General features: G+C 47.0%; 1 protein-coding gene across 3 annotated transcripts in view; it reads left to right on the top strand.

Moving 5' to 3' along the window:
- Positions 1-17,771, top strand: part of NCOA1 (nuclear receptor coactivator 1) — a gene marked incomplete at its 5' end in the record, with an annotated part of 65,646 nt that overhangs the window by 14,179 nt on the left and 33,696 nt on the right. For all 3 annotated transcript variants that reach the window (XM_080615746.1, XM_080615747.1, XM_080615748.1), the window contains 2 exons: positions 13,416-13,510; positions 15,982-16,159. In XM_080615746.1, the coding sequence (XP_080471872.1) occupies positions 13,416-13,510; positions 15,982-16,159 (273 nt within the window). The remainder of the gene's footprint in view (positions 1-13,415; positions 13,511-15,981; positions 16,160-17,771) is intronic.

The raw sequence follows: 17,771 nt of genomic DNA on the forward strand, positions 1-17,771 counted from the left end.
ACTCAAAGCTGAAGCCAGACAAAAACAAATTAGGACTCGGGCCCAGAGTTACAACTGGGAGAGTGATTGCTTTGGGGACCAGCTGCCAAGGGAAGGGGTGGGTTGCATCAGGTTTTAGCCAAACAGAAGTTCAAGACTCGTGGTGGCGGAATTGGGTGAACTTTGATGGCTCTGTGATATTCAAGAAGTCAGACTGGAGAATCTACTCTCCTGGCCTTCATCTCTATAAATATAAATACCTTGAGAAATGCTTCGAGAGCTGGGTCCCTTGTCTGCAGCAACTTCTGCCAGTGCAAAGCTGGGGTGAGAGTCCTCACTTTGCTTCCTGAGCATCCTTGTGAATCCCCTGCCCCACACTGCCTCCTGAGCCCTTCCTGGGATTAAAACCTCCCCATTATCAAGGTAATTAATTGCACCTCACACACAAGAGGTGAAGAGTTTGTTGGAGTGGGTTTGGGGAATTTCACACCCTCTCCTTCTCTGCAGTTTGGTTTCAACATGAAATGTTAAACGGATTGCATCCCTGCCCACACTCCCTGCAGACATTTGTGAAGTCTGTCTCTCCGTATCCTCTGGAATCTGTTTTATATCAGGGATTGATTTCAGATACAAACACCCCCAGGTCAGTACTATAAAAATCTCTGCCTATGCAGCCACACCAGGGAGCATCCTCTGTATATGTTTATTTTATGGAGCCGTACCACCTAAAGAGCATGTCAATAAAATTCTCATCCCTGCTCTGACAGGTTTAATCTAGCTGGCAACTTAAATATAGACCAAGGGGAAGGGGAGGCTGCTAAGAATTGCACAGACCTCTCCAAACGGTGCCTTGATTTTAACAAGTGAACATTTGGTTATTACATCCTCAAGCTTTTAAACATCTCACACTGTCAAGAACTAATAAATCCTTTAGCACCTCACTGTAAGAGGATTTGATAGGATGTAATAGGCGTGTGGATCATGCAGAGAGTCATAAACCACCTGTAGAAATTGCTCCTCATCACTCCTCCTCTTGCCTTCTGCTGTGCTGGATTAGCTTTTTTTTTTTCCTCTTTTTTTTTTTTACCTTCTTGGTTCAATCTCATTTTTAAGAGAGGCAGGAAAGGAGGAGGGAAAAAATATCCGCTTTCTTTAAAGCCCTTAACCTGGCCTTCTTTATCCTTCATAGAGATGGACAAAACCTGTTTTAAGATTCTTCCTCCCCCGGGATGGCATCCCATCAGGATTTTGCTTGTCCTCCCTCTGCTCTGGACCCTGGCTCATTTGGTGGTTGATCAGAAAGGTTCATCTGTGCCTGGCACCCCTTTGAGTGCAGAAGTGGGATGGCAAGGGTCCATCCCACCTCCCTTCTAGCAGCTGCGAGTCATCTGAGCTCGTCATCAACTGTCCGCAAGACACTGGGTTCAAAGGGAAGCTCATCCCAACACATCTCTGCAAGTGCCTATCTGAGTTGTTAACCCATCAGAGCACTCAGCAGTGCAAGCATTTCCATGCCTAAAAAGCAAGAAGTAATACAATAAACCTCTTTCTTAGGATAAAAAAAAACCCCAACAAACCAAACTTGGAGCCAGGCATGCAAGTCCTTCCATTTTCATTTCAGATTTTCCCCTGAACAGACGTTTACAGACCTTAATCCTCCTAACGCTCCTGCAAGCATAGGAAATAAAAGGAGATTTGTACAATGAGATAATAGCTTTTATTGTGCCAAGCTGTATGGTTGGGCAAAGCAAACAAACTTGCTGGGACATGAGCATGAGAGATGCAGGAGTGGTTTTGCTCCCTCTGGGGCTACGTTATTCCCCGGTGCCCAGCTGCTGAGCTCCTCCTCTGGCTTCTTCTGCTTCCCCCAAGCACCAGGATTTCATCGTGGGGTGTTTGGTGGCACTTAAAGCCTCACCAGAGGACACTGTTTGGCTAGTTTTAAATGATATTTCTCACTGTTCCTTCCACCCTTGCTGTTTAGGAAGTCCACTCTCCGAAACAGGTTTTCATTAATTAAACCTCCAGTCTCAGCTAACTACCCTTTAAATCATTAAGTCCATATTGTGATGAGTGGAATAGATGAACACTGGAATGGATAATTGGGGATCAGGTTCCCCAGGCTAATGTTTGTCCTAGGTTTGGTTCAGGGGCTTTGCTGAGACAGTGAATTACATGGGTGGATGGTTTCTTATAGGAACAGGGAATAGTTTGGACCACCCCAAATTTCTGAAATAATGGATATGGTTCTTACAGAAGTAGTTGCACCCTTTGTGCCTCCATGTACCCACTATGAGCATCCAGCGTCTGGTGCTGCTCCCACAGTTCTGCAGGTAGTGATTGCACTGGAAGAGTTAAAGTTCATTTTGGAGGTGAGGTCCTCCTGAGCACGCTCTGTGCAGATCAACAAGAAAGCAGTCTTCACCTGCATGTCTTGGTATGTCTTCTCTGTGTGAAATCCTATGGCACAAGGCTCCATATTCTCTGGTGGCTTCCTACACCACAAGACTCCACCTTCTTTGGGTAGATTCCCATACCAGGAGGCTCCATCTTCTTTGGGTGCCTTCCCAAACCATGCTGCTCCTTCTTCTCTAGTTAGCTTCCCATACCACATGGCTTGCTCTTGCCAATGCCTGTCTGCCTAGGGGCACCTCATGACCCGGAGCTGCACTTGCACCTACTGAACACACTCATATGCACGTGTTACAGTGCCCCTCAATTCATTCACACTGCCCCATGAAGTCTGCCTGTACCTCCAACAGATCCCTTTGGTGTAGCAGAAAAAGCAAGTCGATCCCCTCAAGAGCTGAGATTGACAGCTCTCCCTTTGCAGCCGAGGAGAGACAGATGGGAGGTGCGAGAAAGCCGGGTTTGGAGGAGCAGGGCTGGGAGGGGAGTGCTGCTCTGTGCATGGGAAGCGTCAGCTCCCCCCTCGCTGCGCTCGAGCTTTGCATTGTCTGCACGCTTTGGCAGGCGTCTTCCTGCCGGTGCAGTTCACATATTTGACGTGCCTGTGCAACTTGAGCATAAAGCTGGTTTAACGGTTGACATGAGTGAATTTTTAATAGTAACTTCTCATGGACTTCAGCATGCCGTGGGCCAGGGTTTTGAGATGCTACGCCTTGAGAAAAGACAGTCTCATTCTTTGCAAAATTAATCAAGTTCGCTCGTTAAAATGGTGTTGCAATGTGTTTTATGCCTGCAGGAGGAGAATGAAGGCTATGGCAGGGCTGAATTAAAGCCTGGGGAGGACACTACATGTAGCCCTTTCTCATCTCTGCAGATTTGGCCGTGCAGAGTTGACACAGTTTTTGAAAGAATTAAATTCTTCAGATTTGAGATGAAAGTTTCTTTCTCCCTTTATTCCTTCCCCCAGCAAGATGGAGATGTTCTACCTGCTTGATCTCAGCATCGACTATAAAAAAGTCTCTGCTCCTTATGCCTGTTCTCTCCTGTCAGCATTCAGTGCTCATTAATTTTGCATTCACTCAGCACCGTATAATTTTTCCTGACATTGTTCAGACAACCAGCCTTTTTTACTTAAGACATCTCGACACCATTAATGTTTAACTGTAAAAGGTGTGAAGACAGAAAGAAATACCCTTTTCTTTCTGTTCTAGCGGCAGCATGCTTTGCTCTGTGCTCTTTGCCATTGCACAAGGATTTTATCAGAAGCAGAATAACAGAGTTTTCCATATAAACTTTGCTAAAGAAAGTGGTGTTTGTTGGTCGGAGCAGGGACTGGTGTTTTGGATCTTCATCGGTACACCAGGTGCTGTCGAGCACTGACAGTGCCTGATGCTCTTTGCCTTGGGGCATGGACAGATGTGCTCTCGCAGGTCCACCTGGAGTCCTTCAAGAGAGAACCCCCAGCTGGTGAACCACTATAGTGTGTGAAAGCAGCAGTGGTTAAAGCTAGCCCCAGTGGCTTTTGGGTTGTGATCACTTACATGGCATGTAACAGTATCTCAGTTCAGAAGATGTCAATTAACTTAATCCACTCCAGCAAGAGCTGCAGAAGTGTGTGTCATTGTGCACGAGGTTTCTTCAGCTGGAAAATGGGAGTGTTAATGGGGAGTAGTAGTTTAAGCTCATTAAAGAAAAGCATGTGACTTGTCCATCATCCCTCACTCGGAAGGATGTCACAGGTTGCCGTTCAGTTGATTATGTAACGGTTGGTTAGGACAAGGGCAACACTGGAATATGTTCTTGGGCATTTATAGAAAGGGCCAAATAAGTTAAAGCAAGACTGTTGATTTATTTGCACTGGGTAGTCCTGAGGAACTTGGTTGTGTCTGTTGCTGGGTTTAAAAAGTAAGAAAGAAAGTTTTAAAAAACCCCAAACCAGAATTCATGTCCTCAAAATCCTTATCCTCTATGTTGGAAGAGAAGGGAAACACCAGTTGGAGGAGCAGCCAAAACTGAGGAGCAGCCCATAGACACGTGCAGAATTAATGTTGCTTGATCTTTGGATCACCAGTCTGAAGACCTGGTACAGAGATGGGTTGTTGCCTGTACTGGACACAGGAGTGTCTGTTTTCTGGGGTTGGTTGTAGACATGGTGGAGATGGCTGCACCGCTCAGGTCTCCTGCTGACAGGACCTGCCACAGTTCCATATGCCAAATTGCATTGGAACATTGTGGGATGTTGTGCTGGTTTTGTAATATCCATGTTGAAAGGTTTTTTGGGCAAGTGGAAGGAGAAGTTAAGGTGCTGTGTTAATCTAAACACTGGCCCGTGATAGCTTTTCCTCATACAATTTAAACGGTACCTTGAAATCACTAACCTTGACATAAATCCTGTGTGCCACCAGCAAATCTGTGCTGCTATGTGAATAACTCTGCATGGTTTCATCCTTTTATGATTTGATGTTTTATGCAGTCGTTGGAGATGTTTGTATCTGCTGGGACTGGCTTTGGGCTTCAGTGTAAATTCCCAGTGCTGCTGTGGGTTGTTAAGGATGGGGCTGTTGGGTTGCAGGTAGTATGAAAAATAGCTGTAAGAGCATTAGATAGAGCCATCATCATTCCCAGTACAGCAGCAATGTAAAACTGTTTTCTGACTGCTTTTCCAGCCAGGTCACGAAGGAAGAAGCTCAGGTGAGACATGGAGAGCAGCAGGACATCCCCACTGTCCTGCTCTCCACTGATCTGTCGCCACTGTTGGCACTACTGATGCAGCTGGAGTGGCCACCAGCTTCAGTCTTCAGTCCTCACCAATAGGCCCTGGAGTCGGTTCTATACACCCCAAGGGCTTAGTTTCCTTCCTTGGCTGTCTGCCTGGTGAGATGTGTCCTCTGGACATGTACCTTTGCATTGGCACTGATGGAAAAATAAGGGTTCAAGGTCTGTCTGAAGAACCACTTGGGGCTGTGTTGGTGAGACATTCTCTGGGACGGCATAGAAATGCTCGGGGCTGGAGCAAGCGATGTATTGGCACCTCTGGAGGTGCATGGGTTGTTTTTTTAGGGCCAACGATGGAGTTTGATGATGAAGTCAGGTTTTCAGCTCTCACTGTAAAAAAGAGAAAGAGAGCAAAACCTGTTTGACTGCTGGTTGTGGAGGAGAGCTAATGGATAACAACACCCCCCAAAAAAACCTGAAATTAGAATCTATCTTAAAATAAGATTATAAAATGCATCAGGTTAATCTCCTCTAAAAATGCCTTTTTCTCTGCTTTGGCTGTAAAGCGAGCATGAGACAAAGTAGCTCAGGTGGAAACATCTCCATCCTATGGTCCATCAGAGGGATCTCAGCATCCTGGCACTCCCGCCTGGCATTACAGCAGATGGCTGGGGAGCACCCTGGGGCTTGTCACCGATAGATCATTGTGATGGGTGGTGTAAAGTAGGCAAGTACAGGGTTCTGAAGGAGCTGTGCTGATTTCTGAAAGCCAAGATCTGCTCTGCTATTTCTTGCACTGGTATTTTCAAGCTCTGAATCTCACAGATTGTATTTTTCCACAGTTTTTAAATTCATAGATCAGATAATTTCCTTCCTCCTACTAGAATAAAAAGTTATACAACCTAAGAGCTGCTGATTTCCATACAGTGTTTGAGAGGAATCTGGTATTTGTGGAAGTGAAGAAGAGAGGACTCTGGGCTGGGTTTTCAGCATCTGCCTCTGTGTGAATATGCTGACGTTGAACAGGGGGGCGTTGGGCAAATCTCAGCTTCCACAGCTTGAATTTTGATTTAGAGTTCCTCCAAAGAAGCCATGGTTGCTTTGGTCCACGTGTGTGCCCTGGAGGCTATGTAGGATGGTCTTCCTTGGAAATTGGCTTCATCCCCCAGTTGAGGTTGGATCTTCCTCTACTTGTTGATTCCTAGGGATGGAGAGGAGAGTGCTCGGGCTTGCTGAGACTCAAGGGGAGGCTGGAAGTGAGCTCAGGACCTCAAGTCTCCCTGGATAGCTAGGACACCACCACTAGCAGCAGTCAGTGGTCCTCAGAGGCTTTCCCCTAACATGTCGCTGTAGCCCTAGTCATGTCTTCCTCCTAGAGACCTGTTTAAAAAGATAAAAGCGTTCCCATTTCTGTGGTCTAGATCCTCTCACCTGCTGCTTTTCTGTATCAACACCATTGTCTTTTTCACCTTTCCTGACTTGTTTAAACCATTTTTTCCCTGCACCACTAGAAGGTGCACTCAGTGCACAGCTTCTGCCAAGGAGTTTATTTTATGGTAGGGGTTTTTTCATGTTGGTTTTACTGGCCTGATGAACCTCATAGCAGGCACTAATTAATGGCACAGTTTTCTGTCACGCTGTCAATCCATGAGTTCACCAAGTCTGTTCCATCTGATTTTAATTAACTAAAAATCAAAGCTCCTCATTTGGGAAATTACAGATGTGGATCTGTTTTTTCTTTTTCTCACTCATCTTTTAAGAAGCAGATAGAGCAGATCCTGTCTGAGATCTGGGGCGTTCAGGCAGCATGGCCCTCAGGGAGGCTGCGGATCTGCACTGTATGGAAGAGGGATGGGGAGCTGTGCTTGTGTTGGTTGTGCTTGGTGCTCCCTTGTGTTTTCTAGGTATTGCATCACCTTCTTCATCTTATCACAGACTGGTTTGGGTTGGAAGGGACCTTAAAGCTCATTCAGTTTCAACCCAATGCCAAGGGCAGGGACACCTTCCACTAGACCAGGTTGCTCCAAGCCCTTTTCAACCTGGCCTTTAACACTGCCAGGGATAGGGCAGCCACAGCTTCTCCGGGCAACCTGTGCCAGGGCCTCACCACCCTCACAGGGAACAACTTCTGCCTAAGAGCTCATCTAAAGGTTGGCCAATGTGATGCCTCTCTACAAAAAGGGCAAGAAGGAAGACCCCGGAACTACAGGCCTGTCAGCCTGACCTCAGTGCCAGAGAAGGTCATGAAGCAGATGATCCTAAGTGAAATCAAAAAGAACATATGGGATATGGAGGGATCAGGCCCAGTCAGCATGGGTTCATGAAGGGCAGGTCCTGCTTGACCAAACTTATCTCATTCTAAAATAAGCTGAACCACCTGGTTGATCAGGGAAAGGCTGTGGATGTTGTCTACCAACCAGCAGGACTGGGGCAGTGATCATCCCCTTGTACTGGGCACTGGTGAGGCCGCACCTCGAATCCTGCATCCAGTTCTGGGCCCCTCTTTACAAGGAGGACACTGAGTTGCTGGAGGGAGTCCAGAGAAGTGCAATGGAGCTGGTGAAGGGTCTGGAGCACAAGTGTGGTGGGGAGCGGCTGAGGGACCTGGGAGTGTTTAGTCTGGAGAAGAGAAGGCTCAGGAGGACCCTATCGCTCTCTACAGCTGCCTGACAGGAGGTAGTTAGGAAGAATTTAGGATTTTTTTCCCCAGAAAAGTTAGGAAAAATTTCTTCACCAAGAGGATGCTCAGGCATTGGAACAGGCTGCCCAGGGAAGTGGTGGTAGTGTCCAAAAACTCTGTAGGTGAGACCTTCAGTGTCATGGTTTAGCGGTGGTTTTGGCAGTGCTGGGGTAATGGTTGAACTTGATGATCTTAAAGGTCTTTTCCAGCCTAGTTGATTCTGTGATTCTAAATCTCAACTCTCAGCCTGCTCTGTGGCAAAGGTGCGCTAGCCCTTGGAGTATCTTCACAGCCTCCTCTGGAGTCACTCCAACAGCTCCACGTCCTTCTTATGTTGGAGCCCTAGAGCTGGATGCAGGACTGCAGTGGGGGGTCTCACCAGAGCAGAGCAGAGGTGGAGAATCCCCTCCCTCGACCTGCTGGTCACGCTGTTGGTGATGCAGCCCAGGACACGGTTGGATTCTGGGCTCAAGCGCACACTGCTGGGTCATGGTGAGTTTCTCAGCAACCAACACCCCCAAGTCCTTCTCCTCAGGGCTGCTCTCAATCCAGTTTCCGACCAGTCTGTTTTGTGCTTGGGACTGCCCCAACCCAGACGCAAGACCTTTCTCTGCTCTCTCATCCTTGGTACCCACAGAGGTACCCAACACACTCTGAGAAAGGCTGCAAGTCCTCCTCAGTTGGGCTTTTTGCCTTTAAGCTGTTGAATTTTTAATACAAAAGCCAAAACCCAAAGACTTTTCATGTTTCTATCATGAGAAATGAAAAATGAATGTTGACCATAGAAATCTTGGGTTGAAAAGGAGCCTTGGCGAGCATGGAGCAGTGTTTGGGTCCTGGCCATCATGCCTGCAACCATGGAGGCCTCTCCGTGAAGCTTCCTTGGGGAGAGCAGTGAGCTTCTCACAACTCAAAATGCAATATATTACAAAGTTTTGTGCTGGGCAAGTGGAAACAATTGTTCTGGTCTTCTGTGTTCATGATGTTTCTCAACAATATCCTGTTTTGAATTTTTTATTTCCTGGTTTAGGAGCCCCACATGCAACATATTATTTTTCAGATATTCCTTTCTCCTTTATGGGGCAAAAATAAAGGCATTTTAGCTGCAAAATTTGAAATGAAGAGCAGAATCAGATAGCTTGTATTATTTTAATTTAATAGTGCAGATTTAAGGGATGGGGAGGCAGGAGTGCTTGCCCTGGATGCTATGGATGGAGCTCCGTGCGATGGCACCTGCAGGGCCGGTGCTGACTTCCCAAGACACTGCAAATGGACATCAATGCTGGACATCTTCCCACCTCCACTCCCTGCACCCCTATTTGGAGTGACTCTGAGAGGTGTCCTCTAACCTCCCTTCCCTGTGGTCCTGCCATTGCTCTGGTGCCACATCCTTGCTTCTTTGACCCCCTGGAGTGTGGATGCTGTCCTGGACATGGGACTTAGTTGTGTTTGGGGTAAAAAGTGATGAGTTAAGTCCTTTTTGGGGACTTTTCCTATTGTTTGGATCCGGCTGTCATCCTCAAGGCCTCAGCATTGCTGCAGATAAGGTCTCCAGCTGTGGCTGAGGTCACAGCTCCTCTACAACACTTGTCTTTTCCCTCCCTTGGATGCCTGATTTTCTCCAGGTACAGTTTTTCAGGTGCAGAGGTCTGGAAGTGGAAGGAGACAAGTGCAGGATCCTGGGGATGATTTTGGTGTGCCTTATGCAACCAAAAATGGTGGTAGAGAAAGAGCAGAAGACCTGCCAAAGGGATGGAGGCAGCCAAGGTGAACTAGGGAGGCTGGAAAATTAAACAATAATAATGCAAAGGAGAAAAAAAAGAGGCAAAGAAAGGGGAAAGCACCAGTGACCCTGCACCGGTGTGGGCACGGGGGTGGTGGAACCCACTTGCTGAGGCCACGTCCTTCAGCTTTGCTACATGCAATGCAGTTTTGAGGCAGGGAATCTGAGCTGGTTTTTAGAGGAGGGTTACATACTGCATTGTTGCTTTTGGGAGGGGGAAGAAATAACACCCTGGATGAGCCACTTGCCTTTCCTGTGTGTGCTCTTGGCTTTAGGCTTTTATCAACAAAAGATTGGGACTTTCTACGTTGATGTCTTCTAAAATTAGGGGGCAAAATACTCTGAATGGGTCAGCTACCCATCTACACATCTCAAATTGCCAGCATCCCCCCATTTCAGCAGCTTATCAGGGGTGTTAACTCTTTACTCTGCTCAGCTCCCACCCCTTTTCCCCTCTCCAGCATTGCTCCATGCCTCCCTTTCATCATGCTGAGCCTGGAAGGAACTGCACAGTGAGAGCAGCCTGGCCAGAAGCCCCATCCACGGCTGGGTACCACCAGGCTGAGGGACCAGGAAAGTAGCTCTCAGTGATGCAGAATCTATACCCATCACCTCGTGCTGCTGGCCATCATGTCCGACATCAGGCCATCTGAGCATTTCATTAATTTTCCAATCCTGGCATGCTTTAGCAGTATCCTCCATCTCTTACCAGCCTTGTGCCTTCCCCATCCCTTCTAATCCTGCAAAGATTCAGTGGCTTCTAGCCAGGTTCGTGTGGCTGTGAAATAGCGGGGCTGAGCTGGGACTGTCACCTCTGCCTGTGCCAAGCTTGGCTGCATGGGGTTGGCACAGGACAAGACTGTTTTCAAAGTGACCACGGTGTTCCCAGGCACTGCAGTGGACGTTGGGTCCTGTGCCCACTGCGGTTATCAGTGGTGTTGGGTGACCTGTTTGTAACACACTTACCTCATGGTTCAAGCCCACTGACCTAATATTTTTTGGGTGCCGAGTATCTTGCAGCTCCTATAGACTTATAGACTCTGAAGGCATCAAGACATCTCCCTGGATGTCAGAAAATTGGGACATAATTTGAGGAATGCCTTTAAAATAGCTCCTCTCTATGCTGCAAAAAAAAAACCCACAACCTGCTTTAATTATGTTTGCAGCAATTAGATTTCAATCGGGGCTGTTGGCATGCGGGGCTTTTATTGTCTGATGGGGATTTACGATGCCCGAGGCTGCCAAAGCCCCCGCAGCTGGATCCCGACAGCCTCAAACAGCAGCAGCGCTGGGGCTCATGTTGCTCCTGATGGTTTACTTTCATGTGAATCTGTCTGTCCAGCCTTATAATGAGATTATGAGCTTGGAGAACCAGGAATTTGCTCTGTCCTTGGTTGTGTTGAACACAGGGGATGCCTGGCCCGCGATCAGTGCTCTCCGAGAGCATCACCCTGTCACCAGCACAGCAGAGCCACCACTGCAATTAATACTGGGAATAAAGGAAATGGAAATTAATGGGTTAATGTATTCCTCCCATGCTTGGGATGGAAAAGCTGAAGAGCTGTGTTTAAGCACATTAACTGAAGTGCTTAGCGGGGATCGCTGACACTTTGAAGGAGTTTTGCGTCGCTGGGATGTGCCACCACAGAGAAGGTGAGCAGGAGCTTTAAGGGATTTGATGCAGCATAATAAACCATGCATCCCATGTGCTGCAAAACAGCAAATGCAGTTTAGCTTCTGCTTCCAGACAAGTCAGGGCACCGGCTTCCTTGACTCTGAGATGACCAGAAACAGACCAGTGTCAAGAAAGATAAGAAGTAAACCTTCAACTGTGCTAGAAACCTCTTGTCTTGCTCCATTGGCATGCACGCCACTGGGCTTAATGGATGTGTATCGTGGCAAAATGTCTCCTGCTGTCTGGGCTGGACTGACATAGACTGAACAGAGCTCTTTGATCAGCCTGGTGTGTTGATACGTGTATATACATGTTGATGTATTTGATAAACATGTACTTATTGATGCACCTAGGTTTCCAGGTCCTAACACAAGACACTGTGGGTTAAGGAATATTTTCCCTTGTCCTGCTATCATCCTCCTTAGAACCAGTTTGGACCATTTTCTGCCTCCACCTCCCAGCACTGCACACGTGTTTGGTCCTTGGGATTTTTCTGAGCATCCCTTTGGTTTTCTGGCAAATCTCAGTATGTTTCTCCTGCCATGCGGGAAAGTACAGCCCACAGGGATGTGGCTGCATCCCCTGGACTGTCCCTTGGATCACCACTGCATCCCAGCCCCAGCATCTTTATACCAGCAACTAACAGACAGAAAGAATACAGCTTAATTTTCAGCTGTAAAGCCGAATTTGTGGTTCTGGTACCTGGGAAAATCTTGTAAATGGTGTAAAATTAATAGAGGACCATGTTTCAAGTCATTTTTCGTCTAGCCACAGACAGTCTTTTTAATTTTTAATCAAAACCTGTATTGAAGCTGCCCTGTGAGCCTGGACCAAAGATGCTTCTGGACTCCTGGCCTCTTTTGCATCCTGCACAACTGCTAATTTCCTTTGCTAGTGCTAATGGGCACTGACATGCAGTGGGTAATACCCTGCCCCTCTGGCTGTCCCCAAAAGAGCTTGCATTTTTACATTTCAGAAAAAAACATCACTGAGGCAAAAAGCATCTGCAATCAAAGACATCCCTGCTTTTCCCTTGCTAAGTGATGCCCGATCAGTGAAGCAGGTGTCCTCTCCATCAAGTTTTAGCTCCCATTTGCCTCTGCACTTATTTCACCCAAACCATGGGATGAAACAGTAATTAAACACCTTTTTGCAAATACATCCATAGCCCCAGAAGCTCCCAGCCCAGGCTTGTGCTGCCAGTCTCTCAAATCACTCCTAGCCATCACGGTTTATTCTCAACTGCATCCTGTGGAGACAGGGATGCTATTCTCCCCATCCTCCCTGGATCATATCCAGAGAGATTAAGGAACTCTCCCAGCTTTCCCAGTGGAAAACAGTCATGGATATGGAGGAACAAAAAGAAACATCCCTGAAGCGCTAGTGACATCATGGCTTACTGGCCCGTGATCTCTGGCTTCCTCACATCCCACTTGCCACCCACGTTCCACTACTGGATTTATCCCAAATTCCTTGGCGCAGCTGCGCAACATGGCTAGCACCTTTTGGGGGAGTGCGAGGTAAATAACAGGGCCTTCTCTCTGTGTTTTTTGAGTTGTTTTTTTCCTAAAGGGATTATTCAGCAACACATTATGAGAGTTTCTGGCAGGGCTGGGGCTGGGCTCCTCCAGCATCCTCACCCGCTCTGTGTCAGATGCTCTCCTCCCGTCCCATTCCCTCTGGCTCCCAGCTGACTGGCATCTGGGATGCTCCCTGCACATCAGTGTTAGGAGCTACTTTTTTTCTCCAGCAGGTTTCCTTTGGCACAACCCATTCCCTGTGAATTCTTCCCAGCAGTTATTTCTTAAAGCATTGTCCGAAAAGTTCCAAATTAAATACTGTAGCTCGTGCTAAACTGGATACACCGTTTCCTTCTCAAAATGTTGATTTTGGATGCCTCTTTCTGCAGGCTTCTCCTTAAGATGGGTTTTTCCTTCTTGCTAGCAATAGGTTGTGATCGATGACTGCCTTTATTTTTTAATAATTAATAAATAATTAGAAATTACGTTATACCTACACAGGACTGAGGGATGAAATGAAAATGCTGGAGTCTTTCGGTGCACATCCTGCATCTCCTGGATGACAAGCAGTCAATATTCTGTTTATAATTGGCAATAATTCAGTAGTCCACTGTCAATTCTTTAGGCTGAAACATCCCTTTTCCTTTGCTACAGAAAAGGCAGCTGATGATGAAGTCCAGAAGTCTGACATCTCATCCAGTAGCCAAGGGGTGATTGAGAAGGAGTCTCTGGGACCTCTTCTTCTGGAGGTAGGTGCTATGATGTTGTTACTGATGCTGCTGGGCTTCTGCTACTGCCCAAAACAAAGCAGCACATCAAGAAAGTGAAATACAGAGGAGGAAGGCAGTGGGGCCGCAGCTGGGATGCTCTAAGCCCAAGCACATCCCTGGTATGAGTTGCAGGTAAACTGATGTTAGACCTTCACTTCAGCAGGTGGTTTGCAAAGCGAGTCTTAACCAGAACCACAGAATCACAGAATGGTTAGAGTTTGAAGGGACCTTAAAGACCACCTAGTTCCAAACCCCCTGCCATGGGCAGGGACATCTTCCACTAGTCCAGGTTGCTTCCGACCTGGCCTTCAACACTGCCAGGGATGGGGCAGCCACAGCTTCTCTGGGCAACCTGTGCCAGGGCCTCACCACCCTCATAGGGAAGAACTTCTTAAGATCTCATCTCCGTCTCCCCTCTGTCAGGTTAAAGCCATTCCCTCTTGTCCTGCCTCTCTCCAGCTTTCTCGTTGGCCCCTTTAGGCACTAGAAACTGCTCTAAGGTTTCCCTGGAGCCTTCTCTTCTCCAGGCTGAACAAGCCCAGCTCTCTCAGCCTGTCTCCATAGCAGAGGTGCTCCAGCCCTCAGAACATCTTCTTGGCCTTCTCTGGACTCACTCTGGATGGAAGCCCCTACCACCCTTAGTTTATTTTCTATGCAGGTTGACCCCTAGAAGCCATTAGTGGTTTCACTGGTTCCCAAGCAATCTTCAACCTCCCATCTCTAAAAACATTCCCCAAATGACTTCCAGCTTCTTCCGAATGACCTGAGCTCAGGTAGGGTTTTCAAACCCAGAAAAGTGAAGGTAAAAAGAGCTATTAAAATGCCACTCACTAATTTTTAGGAGGGTTTTCTGCCTCTTGACCTGTTATTTGAGCTTGACTTCTATAAGAAATTTAGCTGATAAGGTGATTTAATATTTAAACCATGGATAAATGTCTGGTGTTTCTGCTGGAGGAATGGGGGCTCAAGGGGCGGTGCGCAAGCTGGGTCCCCACCAGCTGCTCTGCCTGTGAGCTCCCCTGCCCCTTCCCGCTTCCCCAGCCCCCCTAAAGCAGCATTCCTTGGGGAGAAGGGTCCAGGTAGGGTTTTACCATCCAGTCTGGGTCTGGTTTTTTGGGAATCCAAAGTGCAAAGGCTGGTTGTCTTGGCAACAGCTGGGAATAAGGAAAATTGCAGCCAATCTGCCAGAACCATTTTGACAAAAGATTTCTTTCTTATCTTTTTTTTTTCCTTTCTAAATGCTTTCTGTTTCTTGCACTTAATGTTGCTCTACAGCAAGTCTTGATTTTTAGAAACTGCATTGAATAAGGCCTGGATGCTCTCCATCAGAGAAACTTTTCTGACATGGCCAAGTTGGAGGATGGGGAGGAGGAGAGGCTGCAGGTACCACTGTTTGGGTATCATGAGTTTCTCCTGTACCTGCACCACCTCCTACTCCAGGATAAGCTACTCATGACCCAGCAGCGTGTGCTCACAGCCCAGAAAGCCAACCACGTCCTGGATTGCATCACGAACAGCATGACCAGCAGGTCAAGGGAGCAACTTAAGATATATGTATCTGGAACACCTGGTATAAAAAGTATGTGGAGTTGTGGAGTGAGTCCAGGGAAGGCCACAAAGATGCTCCGAGGGCTGGAGCAGCTCTGCTATGGAGACAGGCTGAGAGAGCTGGGCTTGTTCAGCCTGGAGAAGAGATTCTATGATTCTGTGGTTCTGTGATTCTGTGATACGGCTAGATCTGCTTGCAGGATCATGGTCCATCAGAGCTTGCTGTTAATGAGCAGGCTAAATAGGAATTACACTCCAGGAAAACCACATCCTGCCTGGATGAAACAGTTTAGGTAATGCATGCCTGGAAGAGTATAAATCAACAGCCTTCTCAAGAGCTCCTCACACAAGCACTGGGCTCTGCAGCTCTGAGCTTTTTTCTTAGCACCAGAAAGCATTACCTCTTCTGTTCCCACAGCCATGAATTAAAAACCTTGATGGTGTCCTCATTAAAATCAGCAAAAGATCTCCCCGTGTTGTATGATTTGGTCTGGGTCACACTTGTCCTCCTCCAGTTAATTGCAGGGCTGAATTTGCCACTTGCATCCTAAATACTTGAAAAAACCTGTTATTCTGCACAATGCAAAGGCTCTCTCAGTTAAGCAAATCGGGCATATGCTTAATTTCAGTGACTTGCCAAATTAGCCTTTCTGACTGCTCTAACCCTTGGAAGAGGATTTTTTCTCCTCTGTTGGCACCGTCCTTAGTGGTCCTTAGCAGAGGAGGTTACAGACCTGAATAAGTGTTTAAGCAAATGTGCTGTATTTGATCAGTGCTGTAATATAGAACAGGGATGAAGCCAAGGTGTGAGAGGCAGAGGAATGTTGCCCATGGTCAAGAAGCATCCTGGCCTGCTCCAGGACCTTCTGCCCACACACTGACCGAGTTTATTGCCATTGCAGGCATTGGATGGCTTCTTCTTTGTTGTGAACCGTGAAGGGAGGATCGTCTTCGTCTCTGAGAATGTGACCAGCTACCTGGGTTATAACCAGGAGGAGCTCATGAACACCAGTGTCTACAGCATCTTGCATGTGGGGGATCACGCTGAGTTCGTCAAGAACTTGTTGCCAAAGTCTCTAGGTAAGAAAACCTTTGAGGTGGGTTTTTTTATTAGCTGGTGCTTGGAGGGTGCTATCAAAAATGCTGTTGTGCTGGCCTTAGAGTGTTTTTTATATAGATAATTTTTATATATTATTAATTCCTATACTGTTTACTGTTAAATTCAGAGATATATTCAAGCCAGATAATAATCTCTAAACCTTTGTCTTGTGAATGCATCCTACCAGTGAGAATTTGCCACTTAATTTTAGATCTTTTAATATTAGATTAATTAGTATTGGATTTTTCAACAAATACCTGATGGATGACAATATTCAAGTCATCTTCCCTTTGTCTTTCTCTACTACTTTTGCCTTCAAATTTGGCTTGTGTGTGGGCAGAACCAGCTCGTCTGCCCAAAGGGAGGACCATTGTAGAAGCTTTAGGGAATTGAGGAGGGAGATTCTGAGGTCTTGATGTGGGGAACTGAGTCTGTTGCTTATCCCAGTTCATTTAGTATGTCCTCCTAGCTGAGGGGTGGTTGTTCCCAGCTGGTTTCAGAGCCTGTCAGTATTTTGCCAAGCATATGGCATAGGGATCTGCTGCACCTTGGGGTGTGAGAAGAGGTCACAGTGCAAGCATTGAGCTCTCAGTGGTTCCCTACACCAGGAAATGAACATGTTGTGAGGGTGGGAGGAAGCGTCGTGTGGTGAAGGCACTGGGGGGTGTTGGAAGCAAGCAAAGCAGAAGGTTTTATTTGTTGACTGGAGGCGAGCATTCTCTTGATGGCTGACATGGGTGAGACATCACTTATCCCTCATCTGCTCACACCTTTCAAGGGACACAAAAGGAAAACGAGCCTTTTCCAAGTATTGGGGTAGTTTGGTTGGGGTTTCTTAATTCACACTTGTCTTCCTTCTGGGTAAATACAACAACGTCTTAAACCACATAAATCTATGGGCACTCATCACATTGAGCGTATTGAGGTTCAGGCATCCTTTCCCTGTGATTACCCATTTTAAGGCTGGGTATTTTGTCTTTTCTTGGATGTTACAAGCATTTCTTGTGATCAAGTTGCATGGAAGCTTCATAATCTGCTGGTGGCAAAATCCCTTGGGTTTCACATGAATATCCACAAAGATGCTGTAGAGGGTTAGAAAAATCAGCCAACTGGTGTCCACAGTTTTTTGAAAAAGCCAGGTTACAGGAAAAAAAATCAAAGGCGAAGGTTTTTGCTGCTGCAGTACCAGAAGAACTTGCTGGTGTGTTACCCCAGAAATGAGAAGGAAGCAAAGGAAAACTTCATTTCTATGAATGTGCTCAGCTGGACTTGTTGGAGAAGTCCCAGGATCATCACTTCAGAGGGATTTCAAGTAGAACAGCAAGAGGCAGGAGTCTTCCCAAGCTCTGGAAGTGACTCAGAGCCCCACTGCCTCATTTTCCCTGCCAGTAAGATGGAGATAGTAGCACTAACCAGCAATGTAAGGAGCAATTAATAAATGTCAGCTCGATGAGTCTCACAACAAGGTGCTGATCTCATTTGGGGTTGTAGGTGCTCTCAGGGCCCATCTGGGAGTGTGGGCCTGGGCATGGGGTCTTCAGCAGGTCTGAAGGAGCCCCAGGGGCTGGCAAGGAGGGCTCTGCCCCAGCTCTG

This window comes from Psittacula echo (genome assembly GCF_963264785.1).
Source record: "Psittacula echo genome assembly, chromosome: 4".
NCBI classification, from domain to species: domain Eukaryota; kingdom Metazoa; phylum Chordata; class Aves; order Psittaciformes; family Psittacidae; genus Psittacula; species Psittacula echo.